General features: G+C 45.4%; 1 protein-coding gene across 1 annotated transcript in view; it reads left to right on the top strand.

Moving 5' to 3' along the window:
• The first annotated feature begins 1,277 nt into the window (after positions 1-1,277).
• Positions 1,278-23,226, top strand: part of AP3B1 (adaptor related protein complex 3 subunit beta 1) — a 128,490-nt gene continuing 106,541 nt past the window's right edge. Inside the window, exon 1 of the mRNA XM_075847526.1 lies at positions 1,278-1,571. Coding sequence (XP_075703641.1) covers positions 1,417-1,571 — 155 coding nt within the window. The 5' untranslated portion in view covers positions 1,278-1,416. The remainder of the gene's footprint in view (positions 1,572-23,226) is intronic.

Below are 23,226 nucleotides of genomic sequence, written 5' to 3'. Positions count from 1 at the left end.
TCCGGCCGAAATACGTTCCGTACATTACGGACGTAACATGGTCGTGTGAACCCAGCCTAAGCCTAAGGCTTTATTCAGACAAACATTAAAAACGTCCGTGCAACGCGCGTGATTTGCACGCGCGTTGCACGGACCTATATTTGTCCATGGGGCCGCGCTGACATGTCCGTGATTTTTCCTCAGCGTGAGTCCGCTGAAAAAAAAGTCACGACATGTCCGTTCTTTCGGCGTTTTGCGCGAATCACGCACCCATTGAAGTCAATGGGTGCGTGAAAACCATGCCGCACGGAAGCACTTCCGTGCGAACTGCGTGATTCGCGCAACAGCTGTCAAAAGGATGAATGTAAACAGAAAAGCACGTGGTGCTTTTCTGTTTACAAACATCCAAATGGAGTGTCATAATGATGGCGGCTGCGCGAAAAGCACACAGCCGCGCATCATATGATACTGCCACACGGAGCTGTTAAGTGTTTTTTGCGCACGCAAAACGCCACGTTTTTGCGTGCGCAAAAACGCCACCTTCGTGTGAATCCAGCCTTAGGCTATGTTCACACGGAGTATTTTGGGGGAGGAATATCTGCCTCAAAGCTCCAAACGGAATTTTGAGGCAGATATTCCTCCCCCAAAATACTCCGTGTGAATAGCAATGATCGCGCCGTTTTTCGCCCGCGGCCATTGAGCGCCGCGGGCAGAAAACACGCTTTCTCCTGCCTCCCATTGAAGTCAATGGGAGGTCGGAGGCGGAAGCGCCCGAAGATAGGGCATGTCGCTTCTTTTTCCCGCGAGGCAGTTTTACTGCTCGCGGGAAAAAGACGCCGACGCCTCCCATTGAAATCAATGGGAGGCGTTCTCGGGCCGTTTCTGCCGAGTTTTGCGACGCGGTTTCCGCGTCAAAAAACTCGCCAAAAGACCCCGTGTGAACATAGCCTTAAGTTTTACTGCTCGCGGGAAAAAGACGCCGACGCCTCCCATTGAAATCAATGGGAGGCATTTTCGGGCCGTTTTTGCCGAGTGTTTCCGCGTCAAAAAACTCGGCAAAATAAAACGGCTGAAAATCAGGAGCTGTATATTTTCATACGTTTTTTAGTTAGCGTGTAAACATACCCTTGGCAGTGTGTGAACATAGCCTTTGGCGAAAAACGCGTCTACTCTGCATTCAAGTACTACTTGGCACCACGTGATATACACTCTACTTTAGGACACGCCCATTTCAGAATGCGAGTTCCTGATTGGCTGTGCCACCGTTACCATAGTACACCCGGAATTCCGAGCGAGTGGCTGTTCCGCATCTGCCTTCAGCGCCGTGTCAGCCTCCTGTCACGTGATTGCAGACAGCCTTCCCCGGCTTCCGTAGTGCGAGCAGACGTTCCCGTTTTCCGCTGCTCTGAGAGTTGTTCCATACATACACGCTACGAGATGAGCGGAGCCATGTCCAACTCCAGCACCAGCCTCACCTACAACAATGACTACAACACCGGCGGGGGCAATGAGAGTACGGAGCTGGCACAGGACGCCACACCAGGCGGCAGCTCTACTCCAGCTGGCTTCGGGCTGTTCAGCACCGACAAAAAGTAAGTGGTGCCGGGCATCAGTCAGGAGTTTTTGGGGTGGGGGAGGGGATACAAGCCAGCTGTCAGAGTGAGGTTACACTGCTGCTGTGCTGTACGTCTGACTGCTCCTCCTGCATAGGACTGCCAGGCTTTACTAGGACTTGCAGTAGGCATGGTTTGCCTGCCATCTGGGCTAGATCATGATTTCTCTGCAAATGTGCCCTGAGCTATGGTGGGTTTTGGTATGTAGGGAGCCCGTGTATAAGTTTGCGCCACTTTGAAAACAATCTACTTGTGTGACGTGACACGATTATATCGCAGACGTCACAAAATGTTTGATAACTTTGTCACAGATTCGGTCAGCTTTGATGGGAGTAACCCCGCTTGCATCGCTATTTTTATCGAGCGATGTAATGTGACAGATCCAATTATATGTCAGTAGGCCCCATGATATTTGTCGTAAGACCGATCCAGCACTGCGTCGTGGTTTCCGTTATAATCGCAAACCAAGCCAGAAATTTCTCTGACTTTGACCGGGTGAAAACAAAGTATTGTGACTCCAGATGTGCAAAAGTCAAATTGTTAAACTTTAGCTGCATAACCAGTAGATGTGTAATCCGTCTTTAGGGCCAGTTCAGTTTTTTGACGTGGAAACCGTGTTGGGCAAACGCGCCAAAAAACATCCGAAAATGCCTCCTGTTGATTTCAAGCGGAGGCGTTTTTTTCTTCCTGCCAGCGGAAAAACCGTCTCACGGGTAAAAGGGACATGCCCTATCTTTGATATCAATGGGAGGCAGAAGAGGCGTATTTCGCAGTGTTCTTTGCCCGCGGCGCTCAATCTGGAATTTTGAGGTAGATTTTCTGCCTGCAAAAAAAAACAAACTGTGTGAACCCAGCCTAATAGTCCAAGGCCATTTGGAACTTTAAGGATCTGTCACCAGTTTATTAATTCCCTATCTCTTATCTAATCTAATAGGCGCTATGATGCTGATAACTACAGGGTGATTTTTTTTTTTTTTTTTGGGACACAATTTTCTCTAGCATTATCAGTGTGTCGGTGCCCACTAGATTAGCTAGGAGATTGGGCTTTACTAAACTAGTGTCAGATTCTCTTTAAAGGGGTTTGAGAAATTTCCATTGATGGTCTACCCTTAGACTGACCCTTGGGCCCCCCACCGATCAGCAGAACTTAGGGGCCATGACGTTTGCTGGACTGCAGGGGCTCCTTCCCGGTTGATCCAGATACTCTAGCGCTGCCATACATTCAGCTGTGCCTGGCACTGCAGCTCAGGCCCATTGAACTGCTGGATGGTGGGGGTCCTGAGCGTCGGATTACCACCCATCACACGTTGATGACCTAGCATAAGAAATTCCTGTAAATCCCCTTTAAATGGGATATAAGCAGCCATGTGTATCATCCTCCGTTACAATCCGCTATTAGCTGAGGGTCTTTTGAGCCGGACTCCCCGCGGCTCTCCGATTAAAGGGGTTGTCTGTGATGAGACAACCATGATAGATTGTATTTAAAAGGGAAGTACAAGCTGCAATAATCATGCCGTTTGTACCTCCGTGAAATGGGAAATCCAAATTCCAATAAAAATAAAAGCCGGTGTCCAGATCTTTAAATAGTTTGACCAGGATTTGAAAAAATGGTCCCTAGGGGCGGCAAATGTCCATGGGTTATGTCGGGTATTCCAGCTCTGCGTCATTCACTTCAATGTGGATGAGCTGCAATACCATACACCATTATGCAGCATTGATATGAGGAATAAGGAGGTTTGGACAGTATAAACGTATTTACCTGCGTAGTCTATAGTATATGTTGAGAGTGACGCACAGGTAGTGATGTCCGATCCCGCAGCGCTACACAAGTATGCACACCGGGTGCGAGTATGAAATCCCTGTAGAAGGCGCTTCAGATGAATTTTCTGCCACTAATAAAAGTGACGATCCCTCGGAGTGGAATTAGTTGCCCGCATTGCTATTTGAAGTGGAATTAGGGCTACGTTCTCGTCCAGTGGAATTTAGTAGCCGTGTAGGGATGAGATGTGAACATATCGCATTCAGACACTGTAGAAATGTTTTGCGCAGAACTTTACCTGCAATGCAGGTTTCTAATTGTCATTGTTTTTAACATCAATATATATTGTGGATTAGTTGCGGATATTCCCCTTTGAGTTTAATGGGGAAGTCAAAATCTGCAATAAACCAAATTGTTGAGGAGTTTGCTGCGGAATATCCACAGCAAGATCCGTAGATGCTGACAATTGCGAAATGAAAAAAAACTGATTAATAAATATAAAAAAAGAAACCTTTTGCTCACCTTTTCAATCTTCTGCCGCTTCCCTGGTAACTCTAGCCTGGTCACCCGCCAGTCTCTGTTTCTCGGCCTCAAGCGATAACGTGTCGTGTATACGTGTGAACGCTGCAGCTTGTACATAGGACACGTCACCGCTGGAGGTCAGGATACAGAGACCGGCGGAGGACCAGGGGAGCGGCAGAAGATTGAATAGGTGAGTACACACAAAAACCCCTTCTCCCCCAGGCAGCGGTTGTCTGGTATCATTAATAAACACACAATGCCCTGGATGCTAAACAAGTAAAATAGCGATGGCTTTTTTTTGTCCTGTTGGCCTCAATGGGAAAAAAAGCCAACGCAAACTGCGTCAGTGTGTGTGACCTCTACTTAACCCCTTAACGACCGCCAATACGCCTTTTCACGGCGCTCTGACATAAGCCCGGCACGGGTGTCCTGTGCCGGATAAAGCAGGTGCTGGGCTGTCTAAAGTATATATTTGTACTATTTTTATTTTTATTTATTTATTTTTTTTAATCGAAATGTAACGTTTTTTTTTACATTGCATTATCCCACGGAGAGGTCTGCTGGGTCTAGTCGGGCTCAGTGACATGACCGCCATTCATGTGCTTGCAGGGACATAGTGAAAGCTGCCTTGTATACGTGACTGTGGAAAATATAATTCTGCCTGCTCTGAGCGTTGTTCCCGACAGCCAGACACCCCACCGTCCACTGAACAATTCTATAAAAAGTCAGTGCTTCTTAAAGGGGTGTTCCCAGAATTGGCAATTATCACTTATCAACCGGATAAGTGTCTGATCGCTGGGACCCCAATACCCGCAGTAGGGTTGGGCGCTTTTGCCAAAAAATTAAATCTAGATTTCTTTGGGCGATTTTCGATTTGAATCTCGTGTTTTTTTTTGTTTTATTTAACAGTAATACCAAGAGATAATTTTAATAAATCTTCATTTATATAAATAACTTTTTAACATATTGCTATAGTTATTCTACGTAACTTCTTAACCTTCTCAAATACTTTATTTTATCATAAATACAATTGGAAAAATGTCTATCTAATTGATTAGAACTTCTGTGTTCCCCGGCAGAGAACAGGTTAACAGAATCTATAATCAATGATGCGCTGCGTGCCCTAACATCCCTCTCTGCCTGTCACCCCCTCAGCCGGTCTCGGACATTACCGGATTCATGCGACTGTGATTGGACCGTGAAAAACGGTCCGTCCGTCAGCTGGATTTCGCAGCCCGGTCACGGTACATGTGAACGGGACTCCTTGCATCACTCATCAGTCATTTAGACGTTGCCCTTCCGTTGAGGCTTCCGTCGGGTTAACCCCTCAACGGAAAGGCAAACGGAAAATTAAGCTACCGTTTCCTTCACCATTGATATCAATGGTGACGGAAACGTTACTAATGGTTTCCGTCTGTCACCGTTGTGACAGGGTTCCGCCGTTTTGACGGAATCGGTAGCGCAGTCGACTGCGCTATTGGTTCTGTCAACAACAACGGAACCCTGTTACAACGGTGACAGACGGAAACCATTAGTAACGTTTCCGTCACCATTGATATCAATGGTGAGGGAAAATGAAGCTTAGGTTTCCGTTTGCTTTCCGCTGAGGGGTTAAATTGACATAAACCTCCAACAGAACACAGATGGTGATGTAAACACAGCCTTAGGCTACAATCACAAGACAGTGAAAAAAAAAATGGCTATTAAAATCTGATCAATGGTCTGTTTTTCATGTCCATTTTGCATCCGTGTCTCCAAATTCTCATCCATTCCCAGTCTCTTTCATGGCCGTTTAAAAATAAATATAAAAAGGATGGATTTAATTTGTCAGGGTAGATAGTGACACAATGCCCACATTTAGTGACACAGTGCCCACATGGTGCCACCCCCCCAAGATAGTGCCACAGTGCCCATGTAGACAGTGACACCCCCCCTTGCAGATAGCACCCCCACGTAGATCGTACCCCACTATGTAGATCGCACCCTCAGCCCCCTTGCAGATTGCATCACCAACCTCCTCCCTTGTAGAACACACCCCCACCCCTTTTTAAATCGCAGCACTACCGCACTCCCTTGTAGATTGCACCCCCTTCCTTGTAGATCGTGCGGCTGTAGCTGCCACTATGAGCTGAATCCCCGGCCAGAGGTTGTTGGTGCTTTGGTCGGAGATTCAGCTCCTAGTGGGCTCTACAGTGGCGCGATCTATAAGGGGGGGGGGGCTGTTAGCGCGATCGAGGCACAAGGGGGGGGGGGTGTTGTGCGATGTACAAGGGGGGGGGGGTGGTGTTGTGCGATGTACAAGGGGGGGGGGGGTGGTGTTGTGCGATGTACAAGGGGGGGGGTGGTGTTGTGCGATGTACAAGGGGGGGGGGGGTGGTGTTGTGCGATGTACAAGGGGGGGGGGGTGGTGTGCGATGTACAAGGGGGGGGGGGGTGGTGTGCGATGTACAAGGGGGGGGGGGTGGTGTGCGATGTACAAGGGGGGGGGGGTGGTGTGCGATGTACAAGGGGGGGGGGTGGTGTGCGATGTACAAGGGGGGGGGGGGGTGGTGTGCGATGTACAAGGGGGGGGGGGGTGGTGTGCGATGTACAAGGGGGGGGGGGGGTGGTGTGCGATGTACAAGGGGGGGGGGGGGTGGTGTGCGATGTACAAGGGGGGGGGGGGGGGTGGTGTGCGATGTACAAGGGGGGGGGGGTGGTGTGCGATGTACAGGGGGGGGGGGTGGTGTGCGATGTACAAGGGGGGGGGGCGGTGTGCGATGTACAAGGGGGGGGGGCGGTGTGCGATGTACAAGGGGGGGGGGCGGTGTGCGATGTACAAGGGGGGGGGCGGTGTGCGATGTACAAGGGGGGGGGGGGGCGTTGTGCGATCTATAAGGCACAAGGGGGGGTGGTGGTGCGATCTACAAGGTACAAGGAGGGTGGTGCGATCTACAAGATACAAGGGGGTTGGTGGTGCGGTCTGCAAGCGGGTTCTATCTACAGCGGTGTAATGTACAAGGGGGGGGGGTGCGATCTGCAAGGAGGTGCTATCTATAGGGGGCGGTATCTACCGGCCAGTGTGACACTATATTAGGAGTCTGTTTCCGCACAGAACTGCTGTTCCATACTGTATCATTTTGTTCACTACAGAACAGCAGTTCCATGGTGAAACAGAGACAGAACGGGGCGGACCAGTCATTGACGAGGTGGCGGGCGGAGCTTCCTCCTGCAGCACGGTGGGACGGCGCCACTAAAGAATTGATTGTACGATTCTGTTAAACAGAATCGTGAGTCCTTGAGAGCGAATTAATCAAATTAATTTGATCGCCCAGCCCTAAGGCCCCATGCACACGGCCGTGCCCGTAATCACGGCCCGTGATTGCGGGCATGGCTGGCCGCTGACTGCCACCCGCATTTTCGGACCGTGCTGCCATACAAAGTATGGGTGCACGGCCCGCAAAATGCAAAAGAACGGACATGTTCCATAATTTTCAGAAATTTTCTACGGCACGGACACCCATCCGTAGTGATACGGAAAGGTGTCCGCGTTCAATGGTAGTGAATGGGTCCGTTTTTGCGGTCCGCAAAAACTGAGGTTTGTTACGGTCGTGTGCATGGGGCCTAACCCGCAGTAAGGAGGAGCTTGAATGGAGCAGCGGTCAATCGTGTGCCCACTGCTTTATACCACTGTGAATAGGTGATAATTGTAAAATTCTGGTACAACCCCTTTAAGGGTATGTTCAGACAGGGTGGATACGCTGCGTAAAAGCACACCGCGTATACAGTCTGGACGCTGCAGCGAATTCCGGCTGAAAAACCGCACCAAATTGTGGTGCAGTTGTTTGGCTACAATGTCAGCTGCACAAAATAGCAAGTAAAGAAAACAACTCCTGCTTACCCGTAGCCATGGCGACTCATCCCTCTGCCATCCTGCAGCCCGCCCTCCCGTGATGACGTTTCATCCCATGTGACCGCTGCAACCTGTGATTGGGAAACGTTATCCCTGGAGGCCGGCCAGGATGCAGTAGCAGAGAGTTCTGGGTTAGTATAATTTATTTCTAAAAATTTGTTGCGGGTTTTATCTCAACATTTAATTCTTGAAAAAATATGTGCCATCTTTATGAAGTTTTTTAGCGTTTGCATCCACAGTATGGGCAAAAATACAAAGCAATACCGAATGTTCAACAAAATACAGGCAGAACTATTTGTTTGGTTCTGTATTTTGTATAATGGCAGCCAGTTTCAGTCTAAACAACATCTCATTTTCTCGTCTTCTAGCTCTGAAATAGTTCTAATTCCTGACATAAATGGCTCCCCTGGAGCTCCGTAATCACAAAGACATGTGATCAGGAACAGTGCGCGCCATTGTGAATTCTACCAGCAAAACGACCGGCTCAGTCCCAGGTATCCAATGAATCACCGCAGTGTAGAACAGTCTTCCCCCAACCTGTGGCTCTCCAGCCGATGTAAAACTACAATTTACAACAACCCCTGACATGAAAGTACATGATGGGTTAACTTGGACAAACCGGTACGTCCAATTGTTCCCATGCGCTCCCTAGGCTTGCCAGAAGGGGCACGACTGTGATTGACAGCCATAATCCTGAGGTAACAGTCGGCATCAGAGGGAGCACTGATTGCAACGATAATACCCTAGTAGTTTGACAGAGCGAGGGGACCCCCTCTGTCAGCTTATCTGTGCCCCTGTGATGCAATTGCTGGGTACTGATGGGTTACCATGGCAGACGGACGTTACAAAGGCATGACCTAATAGATTCCTCGTTAGCATATCGCTGACAGGCAATAAAGCTTTGGGATGCCAAAGCATTATAATTGCGATCAAGAGATTTCAGCTTCAAGTCCCTGCTGGGACTAAAAACAGGGGTTTTCCACTTTTTTTATTTTTTTATTTTAAATCCTTGCAATGCTGCTGCCTTGGGATTTTATTGTCCCCTGACTATTGTTTAAAAATCTTATATATTTAAATCCGCTTTACGCTGTTTTGTTTATATTGCAATGTTTGTTTACAATATCAGGCGCAATCAAAGCAGTTTCCATGCGCAAGTCGCATTAAAAGTCTGTTCATTGCGCCTGTATTCGAGGCATCCTATTGGTCTATGGCCTCCTCAATACCCGCCCATTCTTTCTTAGATTACGTCTCGCTGCGAGCACTATTTAATTTTCATTCATGTTATCCATCAGTGCCTGCGTGGCCCACAAAGATGGTATCAACAGTGATAATGGCATTGAGGAATAACATGAATGAACGTTATTCCTCAGTGCCGTTATCACTGTAGATGCCATCTTTGCAGGGTGCGCGGGTAACATGAATGAAAATAAAATAGTGCTCGCATTGAGACGTAATCTAAGAGAACAGGGTGGGTATTGAGGAGGCTTAGGATGCCTCGAACACAGGCGCAATGAAATTGCTTTCAATGCGCATGCGCAAAATATTGTAGGTTACTGCACAAGGGGAAGAAGACGTCATTCGGAAGTGAAGACGGGAAGAGGAGCTCACCCGGAAGTCAGGATTGAAGAAGACCGAACAAGACGTCAGTGGAAGAGAGAAATTCCGAGGGTGGCGGAGTCACATGACACTAGACGGAATTAGAAGACCTCTGCAACTTTGAGACGGTCAGTATATTTAAAAATTTCTTTAAGAAATATTTAATGGGTATTGCTTGATTGTTTGTTTTTCAAAAGTGGACAACCCCTTTAAAGTTAAGAAAAATGTCAAAGTAAAATAAATCCGCATGTTGTGTATAATAGTACATTCTAAAAAGAAATACGTATTTGGTGTCACCGTAGTCGTACGGATAACCTGTAGAATAATGTAAACATGCCGGCCCTGAACACAGAGAACATGGCGAGCGCACTGCTCGGGATGCAAAGAGGAAGAAATAAAGTTGTTCTGCCTCAAGGCCAAAATTGTCCCTGTCCCTAACGTTGCCATTATGTGAGGGAAATTATGGGGTCACTTATTAATGTGAGGCGCATGGTGTTACCAACCCCATCAAAATTCATAACACCACACACCTAACATCCGAAAATGGAATGTTTTTTTTATTTTTTGTTTTTTTTATTGTTTTCTTTTGGTATCGAAAATCGCAATACTGCATGAAGTATCGGTATCGAAGTCCAAATTGTGGTATCGTGACTACGCCGCAGAGCACTAATCAGTGGCTGCCATCACTGATCGTCATTTGTGATAATTTTTTTTGCCGCTGATTTTTTTATTTTGGGCCTATTTTTACAGCACCATCCTCTTGTGTCTTCCCTGCAGCCACTGAGTGCTGTGTCTATAATCCGCCTCAGTGGTAATTAGTTGACACAGGTTTTTTTGGCTATATATATATATATATATATATATATATATATATAGTAGTTTCTAGAATTTTAGGGGGTTTCTACTGTTTTCGTCCCCCATGAGCTTTGCCAATTCGACATGGCACCTGAAAACTAATCCAGCAAAATCTGCACGCCCAATTAACTCTCCTTTCGTTCTGAGCCCTACCTTGTGCCCAAACAGCAGTTTAGGACTACATATTGGGTATTTCCGTGCTCAGGATTAATTGCTTCACAAATGTCGGGGTGCTTTTTCATCTTTAGACCTTGTGAAAATGGAAAAAAATAAGCAAAAACTAAATTTTATGGGAAAAAATTTAGATTTTCATTTTCACCGCCTACTTCCAATTAATTCTGCAAAAACCCTGTGGGATATAAATTCTTGTTATACCCCTAAATAAATTCCATAAGGGGTGTAGTCTCCAAAATGGGGTCACTTTTGTGTGGCTTCCCCACTGTTTTTGATCCTCCAGGGGCTTTGCAAATGCGACACGGTGCTGCAAACCATTTCAACAAAATTGTGAGTGAAATTTCCAAAATGGTGTCTTTTGGGGGGTGTTTCCTTTTCAAGCCTGACATGGTGCCTAAAATATTTTCAATAAAAAGGAGGCCCCAAAATCCTTGAGCTGCTCCTTTGCTTCGGAGGCCGGTGCTTCAGTCCATTACCGCACTAGGGCCACATGTGTGGTATTTCTAAAAACTGCAGAATCTGGGCAATAAATATTGAGTTGCATTTCTTGGATAAAACCTTTAAAATATATTACAATGAATTTCGGCAAAAAATATGCATGCTGTTCTCAATACTTTGAGGGGCGCAGTTTTTAAAATTGGTTGATTTTTATATAGGGCCCTCAAAGCCACTTCAGAACTGGTCCCTGAAAACATAGCCTTTTGAAATTTTCTTGAAAATGTGAGAAATTGCTGCTAAAGTTCTAAGCCTTGTAATGTCCTAGAAAAATACAAGGATGTTCATAAATGTTTTGCTATCTAAGCCGAATCCAACAGGTCTGCAGGACTGACAGGCTTCAGTGAGCGCTAGTTCTACACCTGTTATTTGTCACCTCTGAGTTCATGAACTTAAAGGCATGGTGTTGCCCGAAAAACATGTTTTTTTTAAAAAAAATTAAACATTTAGTGTGTGGGTGATTAAACATTGTTCAAATTTTTTTTATTTTTTTCGCGAGTCAGGAAATATTATAAATTTTTTCTAATTTATAATACTACCCATTTTTGGTCACTAGATGGAGCTAGTTCCCAAAATTGCAGCATTGCAACATTGGGTTAAAAGCCCTCGCTCTAGTGAGCTCTCAGCATCCCCCCCTCCTTTATCCTGGCTAGTGCACAAGTCCGGAAGCCGCGACCGGAAGTAGTAATATTACTGTCCGGCCGCGACTTCCGGTCCACAGGAAAATGGCGCCGGACGGCGCAAATTTCGCCAATTTCGAATAGGACTGTGTGGGAGCGGCGCATGCGCAGTTCCCACACAGACGCCGTACACGGCAGTCAATGGGACGGGAGCCGTTCGCAGTCCCTATGGGACTGTGGCTGCCGTATTCCATGTCTGTGTGTGTCGTTAATCGACACACACAGAAATGGAACAAAAAATGGCAGCCCCCATAGGGAAGAAAAAGTGTAAAAATAAGAAAAAGTAAAACACAAACACACAAATGAATATAAACGTTTTTATTAAAGCACTAACATCTTTAACATATAAAAAAATAATTTGTGATGACACTATTCCTTTAAGGGCGGATTTACACGAGCGTGTGCGTTTTGCGCACGCAAAAAACGCGGCGTTTTGCGTGCGCAAAAGGCAATTAACAGCTCCGTGTGTCATCACATAGGATGTGCGGCTGCGTGATTTTCGCGTAGCCGCCATCATTATGACACTCTGCTTGGATGTTTGTAAACCGAAAAGCATGTGGTGCTTTTCTGTTTGCAAACATACTTTTGACTGCTGTTGCGCGAATCACGCACGTCCCACGGAAGTGCTTCTGTGTGGTGCGCATGTTTTTCACGCACCCATTGACTTCAATGGGTGCGTGATGCGCGAAAAACGCAGAAATATCGGACATGTCATGAGTTTTACGCAGCGGACACACACTGCGTAAAAATCACGGACTGTCTGCACTACCCCATAGACTAATATAGGTCCGTGCGAGGCGCGTGAAAAACACGTGTGTTGCACGGACGTATATCGCGTTCGTGTAAATCCGCCCTAAATGGGGTTGATAATAGCTGAACCTTTCGTGTCAGACACACAGGCCCAGCATGAACCGAAGCAGTCAGTCCTGCAAACCTAACGGATTCAGCGTAGACGGCAACATACAGCTTCTATGTATTCAGGATACATAAAAGCTTTACCTCAAAAAGTACAATCTAAAAGTTCACATTATACACAGTTTTATAAAAAAAATAAAAATAATTACTTCAAAAGGTTTACATAGCCTTTCATTTGCAGTGGTGGAGGGGAGATCTATTCGCGCCCCCATTATCCTCAGGATATGAACACTTGTCTATGTTTATTTCTTTGGTGTCAGAATCTGGTAGTTCAATTCAACCGGTTTATAGTTGTATCTCCTTCACAGAAAACCATGTGACAACCAACATGGCTGCCAATACAGCTTTTGTAGGATCGTCACCCAACTTTTCCAGACTACTGAATGACAAAACTGACTAGTTAGGCCTGATTCACATGTCCGTGGGACGTTCTACATGTTACCTAAAATACATAAGGAAGGCAATCCAGGGAGACCAATCATTTCAGGTGTTGGGACTCTAACTGAGAATATTTCTGGCTGGGTGGAAAATCTTGTAAAGCCCTTGGTGAGGTGCACACCCAGTTATGTCCAGGACACCACAGACGTCCTCTGCAAACTCTCAGCCCTAGGTCCACTGCCAGAGGGAACAATATTGTGGACTATGGACGTGGAGTCTCTGTATTCTAACATCCCCCATGAGGATGGCATAGCCGCATGCCAACACTTTCTTCAAAAGAACAATCTAGCGACAGAGCCAGCCCTACAACTCATCAGGTTCGTACTCCATCACAATTATTTTTTATTTGACAAAGACATATATCTGCAATGTATGGGAAGCGCTATGGGTAGCAGAATGTCACCACAATATGCTAACCTGTTCATGGCCAAACTAGAGGAGGAGTTCTTATCAACCTGCGCAACTAAACCTCTAGCATATTTCCGGTACATTGATGACCTGCTGATAATCTGGACAGGCTCTGAACATGAACTGCTTTCTTTCCATAAAAACTTCAACAAGTTCCATCCTACCATCAAACTCACTCTCAACTACTCTACATCTCAAATACATTACCTGGACATGACCATATACATGAGAGACAATACCATACAAACAACAATCTACCATAAACCTACCGGCCGTCCAGCATATCTGAGATGGAACAGCTTCCATCCGAGACACATCAAGAAATCCATCATCTACAGCCAGGCTCTGTGATACATACGGATCTGTTCAGACTGAAGACACAAAACAACACCTGCTATCACTGAGGAATACATTCTTACAACAGGGATACCATCCAAGGATTATAGATGATCAGATCTACAGAGCAACAAGAATTCCAAGGAGCAATCTTCTGGAGTACAAAGAGAAGGAAGACAACAGCAGGGTGCCCCTAGTGGTCATATACAACCCACAAATGAACATCTTGAGGAAAATTGCTGCTGATCTCCAATCTGTATTTAACAAAGACAATAAACTGAAGGAAATATTCCCAGATTTACCACTCCTTGCCTACAAACCGCCTCCAAACCTAAGGAATCTCCTGGTCAGAAGTGCCCTCTCACCACCATCAGAGACTGGCACTTTTCCTTATCACAGTAGAAAATGCAAGACCTGTACCAACATCTGGTCATCTAACACCATCCAGATACCAAACACGCAGCAGGACTATAAACTCACTGGCACGTTCTCCTGTACATCCTCCAATGTAGTGTACATGATCCTGTGTACAAGGTGCATCAATAAAGGAATCTACATTGGAGAAACCATACAAAAACTACAAACCAGGATGAATCTTCACAGACATACAATAAAACAGGAGGTGAATACACCCGTGGGAAAACACTTCACTGGACCAGACCGCCGTTTGGCAGATTTAAAGGACCAGTGTCACGGCAAAAAATTTTTTTAGATCCATTTGATTTTAATGTTTTATTAAACCTTTTTTTATTTATTTGTGTGTTTGTGTTTTACTTTTTTTTTATTTTTTCACTTTTTCTTCTCTATGGGGGCTGCCATTTTTTTTTCCATCTCTGTATGTGTCGATTTAACGACACATACAGACATGGAATACGGCAGCTACAGTCCCATAGTGAATGCGAACGGGGCCCGTTCCATCCACTATGCTGTACGCCGTCTGTGTGGGAACGGCGCATGCGCCGCTCCCACACAGTCCAAGTTGAACTGTGCGACGTCCGGTGCCATTTTCCTGTGGACCGGAAGTCGCGGCCGGACAGTAAGATTACTACTTCCGGTCGCAGCTTCCGGACTTGTGCACTTGGACCAGCGGCAGCAGACGGAGCGGACGGGCCGGAGGGAGCCGCGGCGGCAGGAGCAGGTAAGAGATTTCTATGTATGTTTGTGTGTGTTTACTACTGTATGTTAACCTACTACACTGTGTGTTAGCTCAAAAAATGGCGACACACAGTGTAGGAGGTTTGACCGTTCAATCCCCTCGTTTCTCCTGGCACTAGCCAGGATAAAGGAGGGGGGATTCTGAGAGCTCACTAGAGCGAGTGAGTTTTCTCAAATTTTGCAGCAGAAAGCAATGTGGTTGCTTTACCACATGCAATGCTGCAATTTTGGGAATTGCTCCATCTAGTGACCAGCAATGGGAAATATTATAAATTAGAATCCAATTGAATCTAATTTATAATATTTCCAGACTCGTGAAAAAAATTAAAAAAATTAGAACAATGTTTAATCACCTATACACTAATTGTTTAACTAAAAAAAAAAAAATACTTTTTTTTCGAGCGACACTTTCCCTTTAAAGGTCCTAATACTAAAGGCTCATTTTAAAAACAACAGAGAAAAATGTGGGAATTCAGGCTGATGATAAAATTCCAGTCATTGACACAAGGCCTCAATCTAACGCCAGGATTTATCAGCCACTACATGGACACACGTCACATCCCCCATCAGACTGACTCCAGATGCCTTAACTCCTAAGTCATCACCCCTATAACCTCAGTTTTATTGCCCCGGCTTATCTTAATGATGTATCACCTCCATGTACTAATTGTCTTTGTGTAACATCTAAATGTTGTGCTTTTTTCTAAGTCATTCATTTGTAAACTGCCTGAAGAAGTGGCCTCTGTGCTCTGAAAGCTTGCATATAGAACTGTTATGGTTATCCAATAAAGGATCATACCTATTTATACTTTTCTTTTTTGACACAGAAGTATTTAACATTGCATATTGTTTCTGGCTAAGGCCTCATGCACACGACCGTAAAAACTCCCGTTATTACGGGTCGTAATTACGACCCGTAATAACGGGCTCATAGACTTCTATTGGCGACGTGTGCCTTCCCGTTTTCTCACGGGAAGGTGCCCGTGCCGTTGAAAAAGATAGAACATGTCCTATTTCAGGCCGTAATAACGGCACGGACAGTCCATAGAAGTCTATGGAGCTCTCGTAATGACGGGTGGCTACATGTGTGCACCCGTCATTACGGCAGCGTTGCTAAGCGACGTCAGTAAATAGTCACTGTCCAGGGAGCTGAAAGAGTTAACTGATCGGCAGTAACTCTTTCAGCACCCTGGACAGTGACTACCGATCAGTATAAACCTGTAAAAAATAAAAATAAAAGACTTTCATACTTACCGACAACTTCCTGCTTCCTCCAGTCCGGTCTCCCGCCCGTTGCCTTGGTGACGCGTCCCTCTCGACATCCGGCCCGTCGTCCTGGATGACGTTTCAGGCCATGTGACCGCTGCAGCCAATCACAGGTCAATCACAGGCTGCAGCGGTCACATGGACTGCCGCGTCATCCAGGGATGTCGGGCTGGATGTGAAGAGAGAGGCGCGTCACTAAGACAACGGCCGGGTAAGTATGAATTTCTTTAACTTTTATTACAGAAAGGGCTGTCCCTTCTCTCTATCCTGCACTGATCGAGAGAAGGGGCTGCCGATTAGTGCAGTGCTATTTTGCCGCCAAAAACGTGCCCGTAAAAACGGGTGGAATACGGGTGACACCGGACCCATATTTACGGGCACGGGTTCGTAAATACTGGTGCAAAACGGGTGGAATACGTGTGACACCGGACCCGTATTTACGCCAGTATTTACGGGTGGGAAAAAATACGGTTGTGTGCATGAGGCCTAACACGGTACTACACTATATTTTTTACTATACCAACTTATTAACAAACTATTGTTAGGAATTGGTGTATGAACCAGATGTAGTAATAACTTTTCTCCACTAGATGGCACTAGAGCAATGTCATTGACGTGTTCTCATGCCTCTTTTCAGTCCTGTTATCTTTGGCTATTGAACCTTTACTGGGCTCAGTAAAGCCGGCGGTAGACATCAGATTAAGGCCTCATGCACAAGAACGTGCTTTTGCGGCCGCAATTCCCCCGAAAATCCACGGAAGAATTGCGGCCCCATTAATTTCTATGGGGCCATGCACACGACAGTAGTTTTTACGTTCCGTGCTTGGCCCGGGAGCCAGCCCCGCTGAAAGAACGGACATGTCTTATTATGACCGTGTTCTGCGGTCTGGGCTCATTGAAAATAATGACCGCGGCCGTGTTCATTGCCCGAGATTTGTGGGCGGCTTGCGGCTGATATTCCGCTGCCGGCCGACCCGAAAATCACGGGCGTGCACATGGCTACGGTCGTATGCATGAGGCCTTAGTTTGGTGGATCCCAATTTCAACAGGAACCGCAGACCATTTAATTTTTTTTATTTTGGTCCTTCTGTCAGGTGACTATTATTAGAAAAGAAGTAAGACCGGAAGGATGTATCTGATGTCTTTGTTTCCCCTGATGATAAGCAGTGACAGAGGTGCTTGATAGCCACTTATCGTTCTTTCTCTACTGAAACAACATGCATGTCAATTGGAGCGTCTGCCGTGATGGCTCTTTGGCTATTATGTCTTACCACCTTAAAGGGTTATTCGCAACTGAAACATTTATGGCATATTCACGAGATATGCCATGAATGTCTGATAGATGCTGGCACGAGCAACTCTCTCCAGAACAGGTCATCTGACCCGTAGTCGCCTGGATAATCGGCCAACGCATCCAAGCGGAGAATGAATGGAGAGGTGCGCGGTTCTTATGGGAGTAATGAAGAGTTGTTTCCATAACTCCCATATCCATGAATGGAGAGCGCTCTACGCGTGCACGGCCAGCTTCATTCTCCACCTGGATGCGGCAGCCACCTCACCAGATGGGATGGGGGTTGGGCGACCCCTGTTCTAGAGATGGGTGTGGGTCCGAATTGTAGCTAGTGATTTAGTATGGGCTTTAAAATGATACCAAGATATAAGCTGGATCCGTTTTATACAGCAGACGTATACACTGAAATGCATGATAGTTCCGTAACAAATGCTTGAACAAATAATTTGTATGTTTTAATAGCTTCTTTACTATTTGCAAAGCAAACCCCTTTAGTAAAAGTTTTCAAGATCTCTGCTTGCTTTCACTTATTTGGAACTTTCATGGTTTACTCCCTGGGGATAAAAACACTAGGGATTTACTAATGCTGTGTAAGATTTACACCAGGAAGTCAGAAGATGCGCCAAATTTATCAAAGTGGTGCACAATGTATAATAAAGTTGGTGCTTCTAGACACGTTAGACACTTTTCCTCATACCACCTTTGATTTGGCCTATTTTGCGGCAGACTTTTGTGCTATGTCTTTGACACAATTTTGCATATTTTAAACCATGCCCCTTTTCACCTAAGTCACGCCCATTTCTGAACTTTATTAAATGTTTAGTGAGGTGCAAACATCGGTTTTAAAATTAAATGCACCAAATTGCCCCGAAATGCGCATTATTCAACACCTTTTAGACACACACTAGTAAGTCTGCCCCACTGCTCTGATACACATACTGTAACTGTAACGAGCCACGCAGCTGTGTGTCCATCACATGACCATGGATAGAATTTTATCTCCTTGAAGTAAACAATGAAGGTTCTTATTGCATGACAGCAAGCAGAGATCTTGAAGATATTGGGAAGTTATGTAACTTTTATTAGACCAAAGAATAACCTTTGCTGAAACTGTAATGCCCGAGGTATGTCCATCTTTTGGGACCATTTTTATTGATGCAATGCTTCTAAAAAATGAAGTCCCGTTGGAAATAGACTTTAATAAAAAAAATGTTGTCTAAAGCTTCTACGTGGACATGTTCCTCTATAGTTCCCTTGTATGCAGCCTGATCCGGCAGTCATGTGCTACTCCGATCCCTCTGCTCGCTCCTCTTATTAGGTTACAGTCACACGTGGCCATGGTTTGCATGTTATTTCTGGGAACTACTTAGTGTCTTCAGATATAGACATGTATATTTGTAAACCTCTGTAATACGTACGATATTGCATCAGTATTAGACCTCATGCCCACTTCAGTTTTTTCCATTAGGGTGCTAGCCGTTTTTCTGACGGCTAGCACCCTGACCCATTCATTTCAATGGGGCAATGCACACTTCAGTTTTTTTGACGGTCCGTTGCTCCGTTCCGATCCAAAGTAGAGCATGTTCTACTTTGTTCCGGGATTCCGTGACCGTGAGGCCCATGCAAGTCAATGGGGCCGTCAAAAAAAACTGAAAGCACACGGAAGGCATCCGTGTGCCGTCCGTGTGTGACAGAGCCGTTGCCTAGCAACCGCCGGGCGGGCAGTAAAACATGACAGATACATTACACTAATCGGCAGCCACTTGTCTCTATCAATAACTGATAGAGAAAAGAGGCTGCTGATTAAAAATAAAATAAAAAGCAGTTCAAATCTTCTTTTGTGACGCGGCAGCCTGTGATTGGCTGCAGCGGCCGCCTGTGATTGGCTGCAGCATGGATTGAACGTCATCGCTGGAGGCCGGACAGGAGGAATGTAAGTATGAACTTATTTTTTGTAAAAAAAAAATTTATTACATTAAAATTGTATTTTCCGCGCGCCGAGGATGATACTGTCACCCTGGACAGTACCACGCTCGGCGCACGGAAACGGAAACACGGAGTGCACACGGAAACCACACGGCCGCTAAAACGGGTGCACGGACCCGTCAAAAGCGGCCGTGAAAACGGTGACGTAAGTGTGCACGAGGCCTTCCAGATCCGTATTACTGATAGGCTGTCTTCTAGAGAGAAAATTGAATGACATAAGACAGCCCCTTTGAAAAACAGATGCAATGCGGATGACATACAGACCAAATACAGATGCAATGCGGATGACATACAGACCAAATACAGATGCAATGCGGATGACATACAGACCAAATACAGATGCAATGCGGATGATATACAGACCAAATACTGATGCGTCCTTGTTTTATACACTCTCCATAGACTTCAATGGGCGTTTTCCATCTGCAATACGGATGAAAGTATTGCATTGCCACATACACATTTTATACACCCATGCAAATAGCCTCACGGAATAACATTAGTTCCGTATTAGGGTCTGCAAAAAAAATGGGTGGAGTAAAGATGTAAAATACGCTGAGTGTGAAAGAGGCCATATTGGTGCAAAAACAGGTTTTTTTTTTTGTTTTCAGTATAGTATGATGCATGTATAGTAAAATAAACAGCAGCTGTTGTGCGGAGGATATATTTGTAGTATTCAAGAATGCTATGGACAAACAAATGGGCACGCACATAAGGACACAAATAGTGGCGGCCGCCGAAAATCATACATACGTGCGCTGGCCGCACATTACAAAATGGTAGTTAATGGCCAATCTTCCAGGGAACATTCTGAGGTTTTTCATTTTTTATATAGCTCGTTCCTATATGTTAATTGCCTCCGATCCTTTATGGTTTCCAGCGCAGACAGTAGTCAACACAAAGTTGAGACGTTCCAGTGCTGGGATAAGAGGGACATTTCTTTACCTTTCATCCGCTGAACCTGCCAAACTCATTAACTTCTTTATGAGCTATGAATGGGTCCCATGAAGGAGACACACCTTATGGGATGGTTCACGCGTACTCGGTCCTGTAGAGCAACATTTCTACTGTTGTACATTCCTTCTATGCGACATGTGAGGCGATGGGCTTTACTCTCTCCTTGACATCATGTGAGCATGAAATGCAGGCCTGTGTCACTTAAAGTTACCCACGAGCAGAGAAGAAAAAAGGAACTTTGTCCAGCTTCCCTTTCTTGCTGGGACATCTATATAACAAGCATGAGACACGTTATCAGGCCGCCCCTAAGACTTTTCATTTAGATTGCATGACTGTCACTTTATTCTGTCACTGCCGGCAGGGCTTGTTATTTAAGGGAAATGAGCTCTGGAACTTGTAAGAAGTTTTCTGTGTACTAGAGGACTTCATATCCTGTCCTGCCTCAATAATTGTGTCCCAGGGAGCGATCACAGGAGCAGGGCTAGAACAATACAACAATTCTCCGCTTGGTCCCTTTGGATTTGTATGGACCATGGAACAGCATAAAGGCTTAATAAAGAAAGTGAGTGCTACCTCCGCAGTCAAGTCTGTACTTACTGTGGCTGAGAACCTACAGCTTAGTCTGGGCCCTGCGCCCACTGCAGAGGAAATCGGATTAAGCAGTGGTGAGCAGCAATCCTCTCCACTAATCCTTGGGTATGTATGAACGTTCACTTGCCATTCTGATGCACCTTCTTTACATGTATGGTATTCTCTTTTCTTATAGTGCTCAAATAGTTTAAAAGTGTGTGTGTGTGTGTGTTTTTTACTCCTGTTCTGTCAAGTTGATAAAGTGTAAGCAAAACTTTTGACGTGTCAGAAGTTTTGATCGGTGGGTTTCCGAGCACGGAGATCCCCCATCGATCGCTGAAACTAAGCAGCTGTCGTACTCGGGTGATGCTGTGCCGCTTAGTTTCTGATCGACTTTGCTCGGAAAGCCAAGCGAGCAGTGTATGGACTTTCTATTGGATGGGGACTGTGTGACACTGGGCACTGTGGCACTATCTACAGGGACATTGTGGCACTAGCTACGTGGGCACTGTGGTATTTTCACGGGGTTGGGACAAAAAAAAAAACCCTGATGAATTAAATCCACCCATTTTTATTTTTTTTAATGTCTACGAAAAACAGATGGCAAATGGATGACAAATGGCCATTAAAGACGGACTGGAAATGGCTGAAAATTTGGAGGCCATTGATGCAAAACCGCTGTGAAAAGTTGATCAGTTTTTAGTGGCCATTTTTTTTTCTCTGTCGTGTGGCTGTAGCCTAAATGACAATGATGCCAGAAGTTCCGTTCACATGTACTGTGGTTGGGCCGGGAAAACAGTCTGCCACACGGACTATTTTTCATGGTCCAATCACGGTCGTGGAAGTCCTGCCTTTTAATGTAATTTATTTAACCCTCCATGGTGGGGCTGGTACTGCACTGGGTCCTACTCAGACTTCAGACACTATAATGTAACCTCTCCCCAGAGTGCCCACTCGGCGCTATCCGCCCGGCCTTGCTGCAATTTACACTGCCTTCGTCTGCAATGTCAGACACCGGCTGAGGGGGATGTTAGTGCACGCAGCGCATCATTCATTATAGATTCTGTTAACCTGTTCCCTGCCGGGGAACAGGTTAACAGAAGTTGTAATCAATTAGATAGATATTATCCCACTTGTATTTCTGATAAAAAAATAAAAAAAAGTATTTGCAGAGGTTAAAGGTTGCGAAGTCACTTACAATTATTATAGTAATTTATTAAATTAACGTTTTAACATATATTATTTTATATAAATATCTCTTGTTTTTGTCTGTTTTTAACCGTAATAAGAAAATCGAGATTCAAATCGAAAAGCGGCCATAGGAATAAAAAAAAAAATCTGACATCCAGTGACTCCCCCGGGTCCAGTCTGGAGTTCACCTCCTCATAGAAGCGGGTCAGATTAGTTTGACACGATTGATTCCTCATAAACCCATGCTGATACTGTTATAAGTTTATTTTCATTGGGATACCCGCTTTTCTCTTCCTTATACCACCTTTTGGTAGGCTTAGTTTGCGTCAAAATTTTGGCACAAATGCACGACGGTGCATTGTAAGCCATGCCCTTTGCCTCAAAACCTCCATTGTCAGCTAAGCCACACCCCTTGCCCAGAACGGCGCAAATAGTTTTTAAAACCGTTACTCAATGTGAAACCGCACTCTGTCTCCATTTGAATAGTAAATTTGCCCCTCTGTTTGAAGTCCTTGCCTTTAAGCTAAGGGCCAAGTCTCTGAAATCTTCTTTATGTACCCTCCACCTACCTATAACTTTGTAATTGCTGCCAATGTTCACTATGACTGCTGGGTCCTCACCTGCCCTTCCCAGTAATTTATCAACCCGATCCATGATATATTGAACACTAGCGTCTGGAAGACAGCACCCTGTTCGACAATCCCCGTCTTTGTGACAGATCGCCCTTTCTATTGCCCTGTTCTCCTATTTTCCTACTTACTGGAGTAGGCATTCCTCTGGTTGCTAGAGAAAGTGTCTCTCTGCAGCAGTGCTACCCCTGACCTGATCTCCCCCCTCATCTGCCAGCTTGGCAATATTTGTGTGCTAGGTCAGGGCTTCCCTCTACCCCACCTTCTGTCACCCAACTAACTACCTCATTTCCTGCTCCGCTACTATCCTCCCCCACATCTGTCCCAGTGAGTTCCTGCTCTCTGAGCATCAACCTTCTTTCCATGGTATTAATGGATCTCTGTGTTGCTTGTTTAGATCCACAGTCTGTAAAAGTCACAAACCTGAAGGCTGTGTACACCTTTTGAAATGTGTTATTTTTTTTAAATGTGATTGGTTCAACTATAAAAATAATTTTTGATGAAATAAATATTATTTTT

Source organism: Rhinoderma darwinii, chromosome 1 (assembly GCF_050947455.1).
Source record: "Rhinoderma darwinii isolate aRhiDar2 chromosome 1, aRhiDar2.hap1, whole genome shotgun sequence".
NCBI classification, from domain to species: Eukaryota; Metazoa; Chordata; class Amphibia; order Anura; family Rhinodermatidae; genus Rhinoderma; species Rhinoderma darwinii.
Note: the sequence above shows the minus strand (reverse complement) of the source record. Positions and strands in the feature narration are given on the sequence as shown.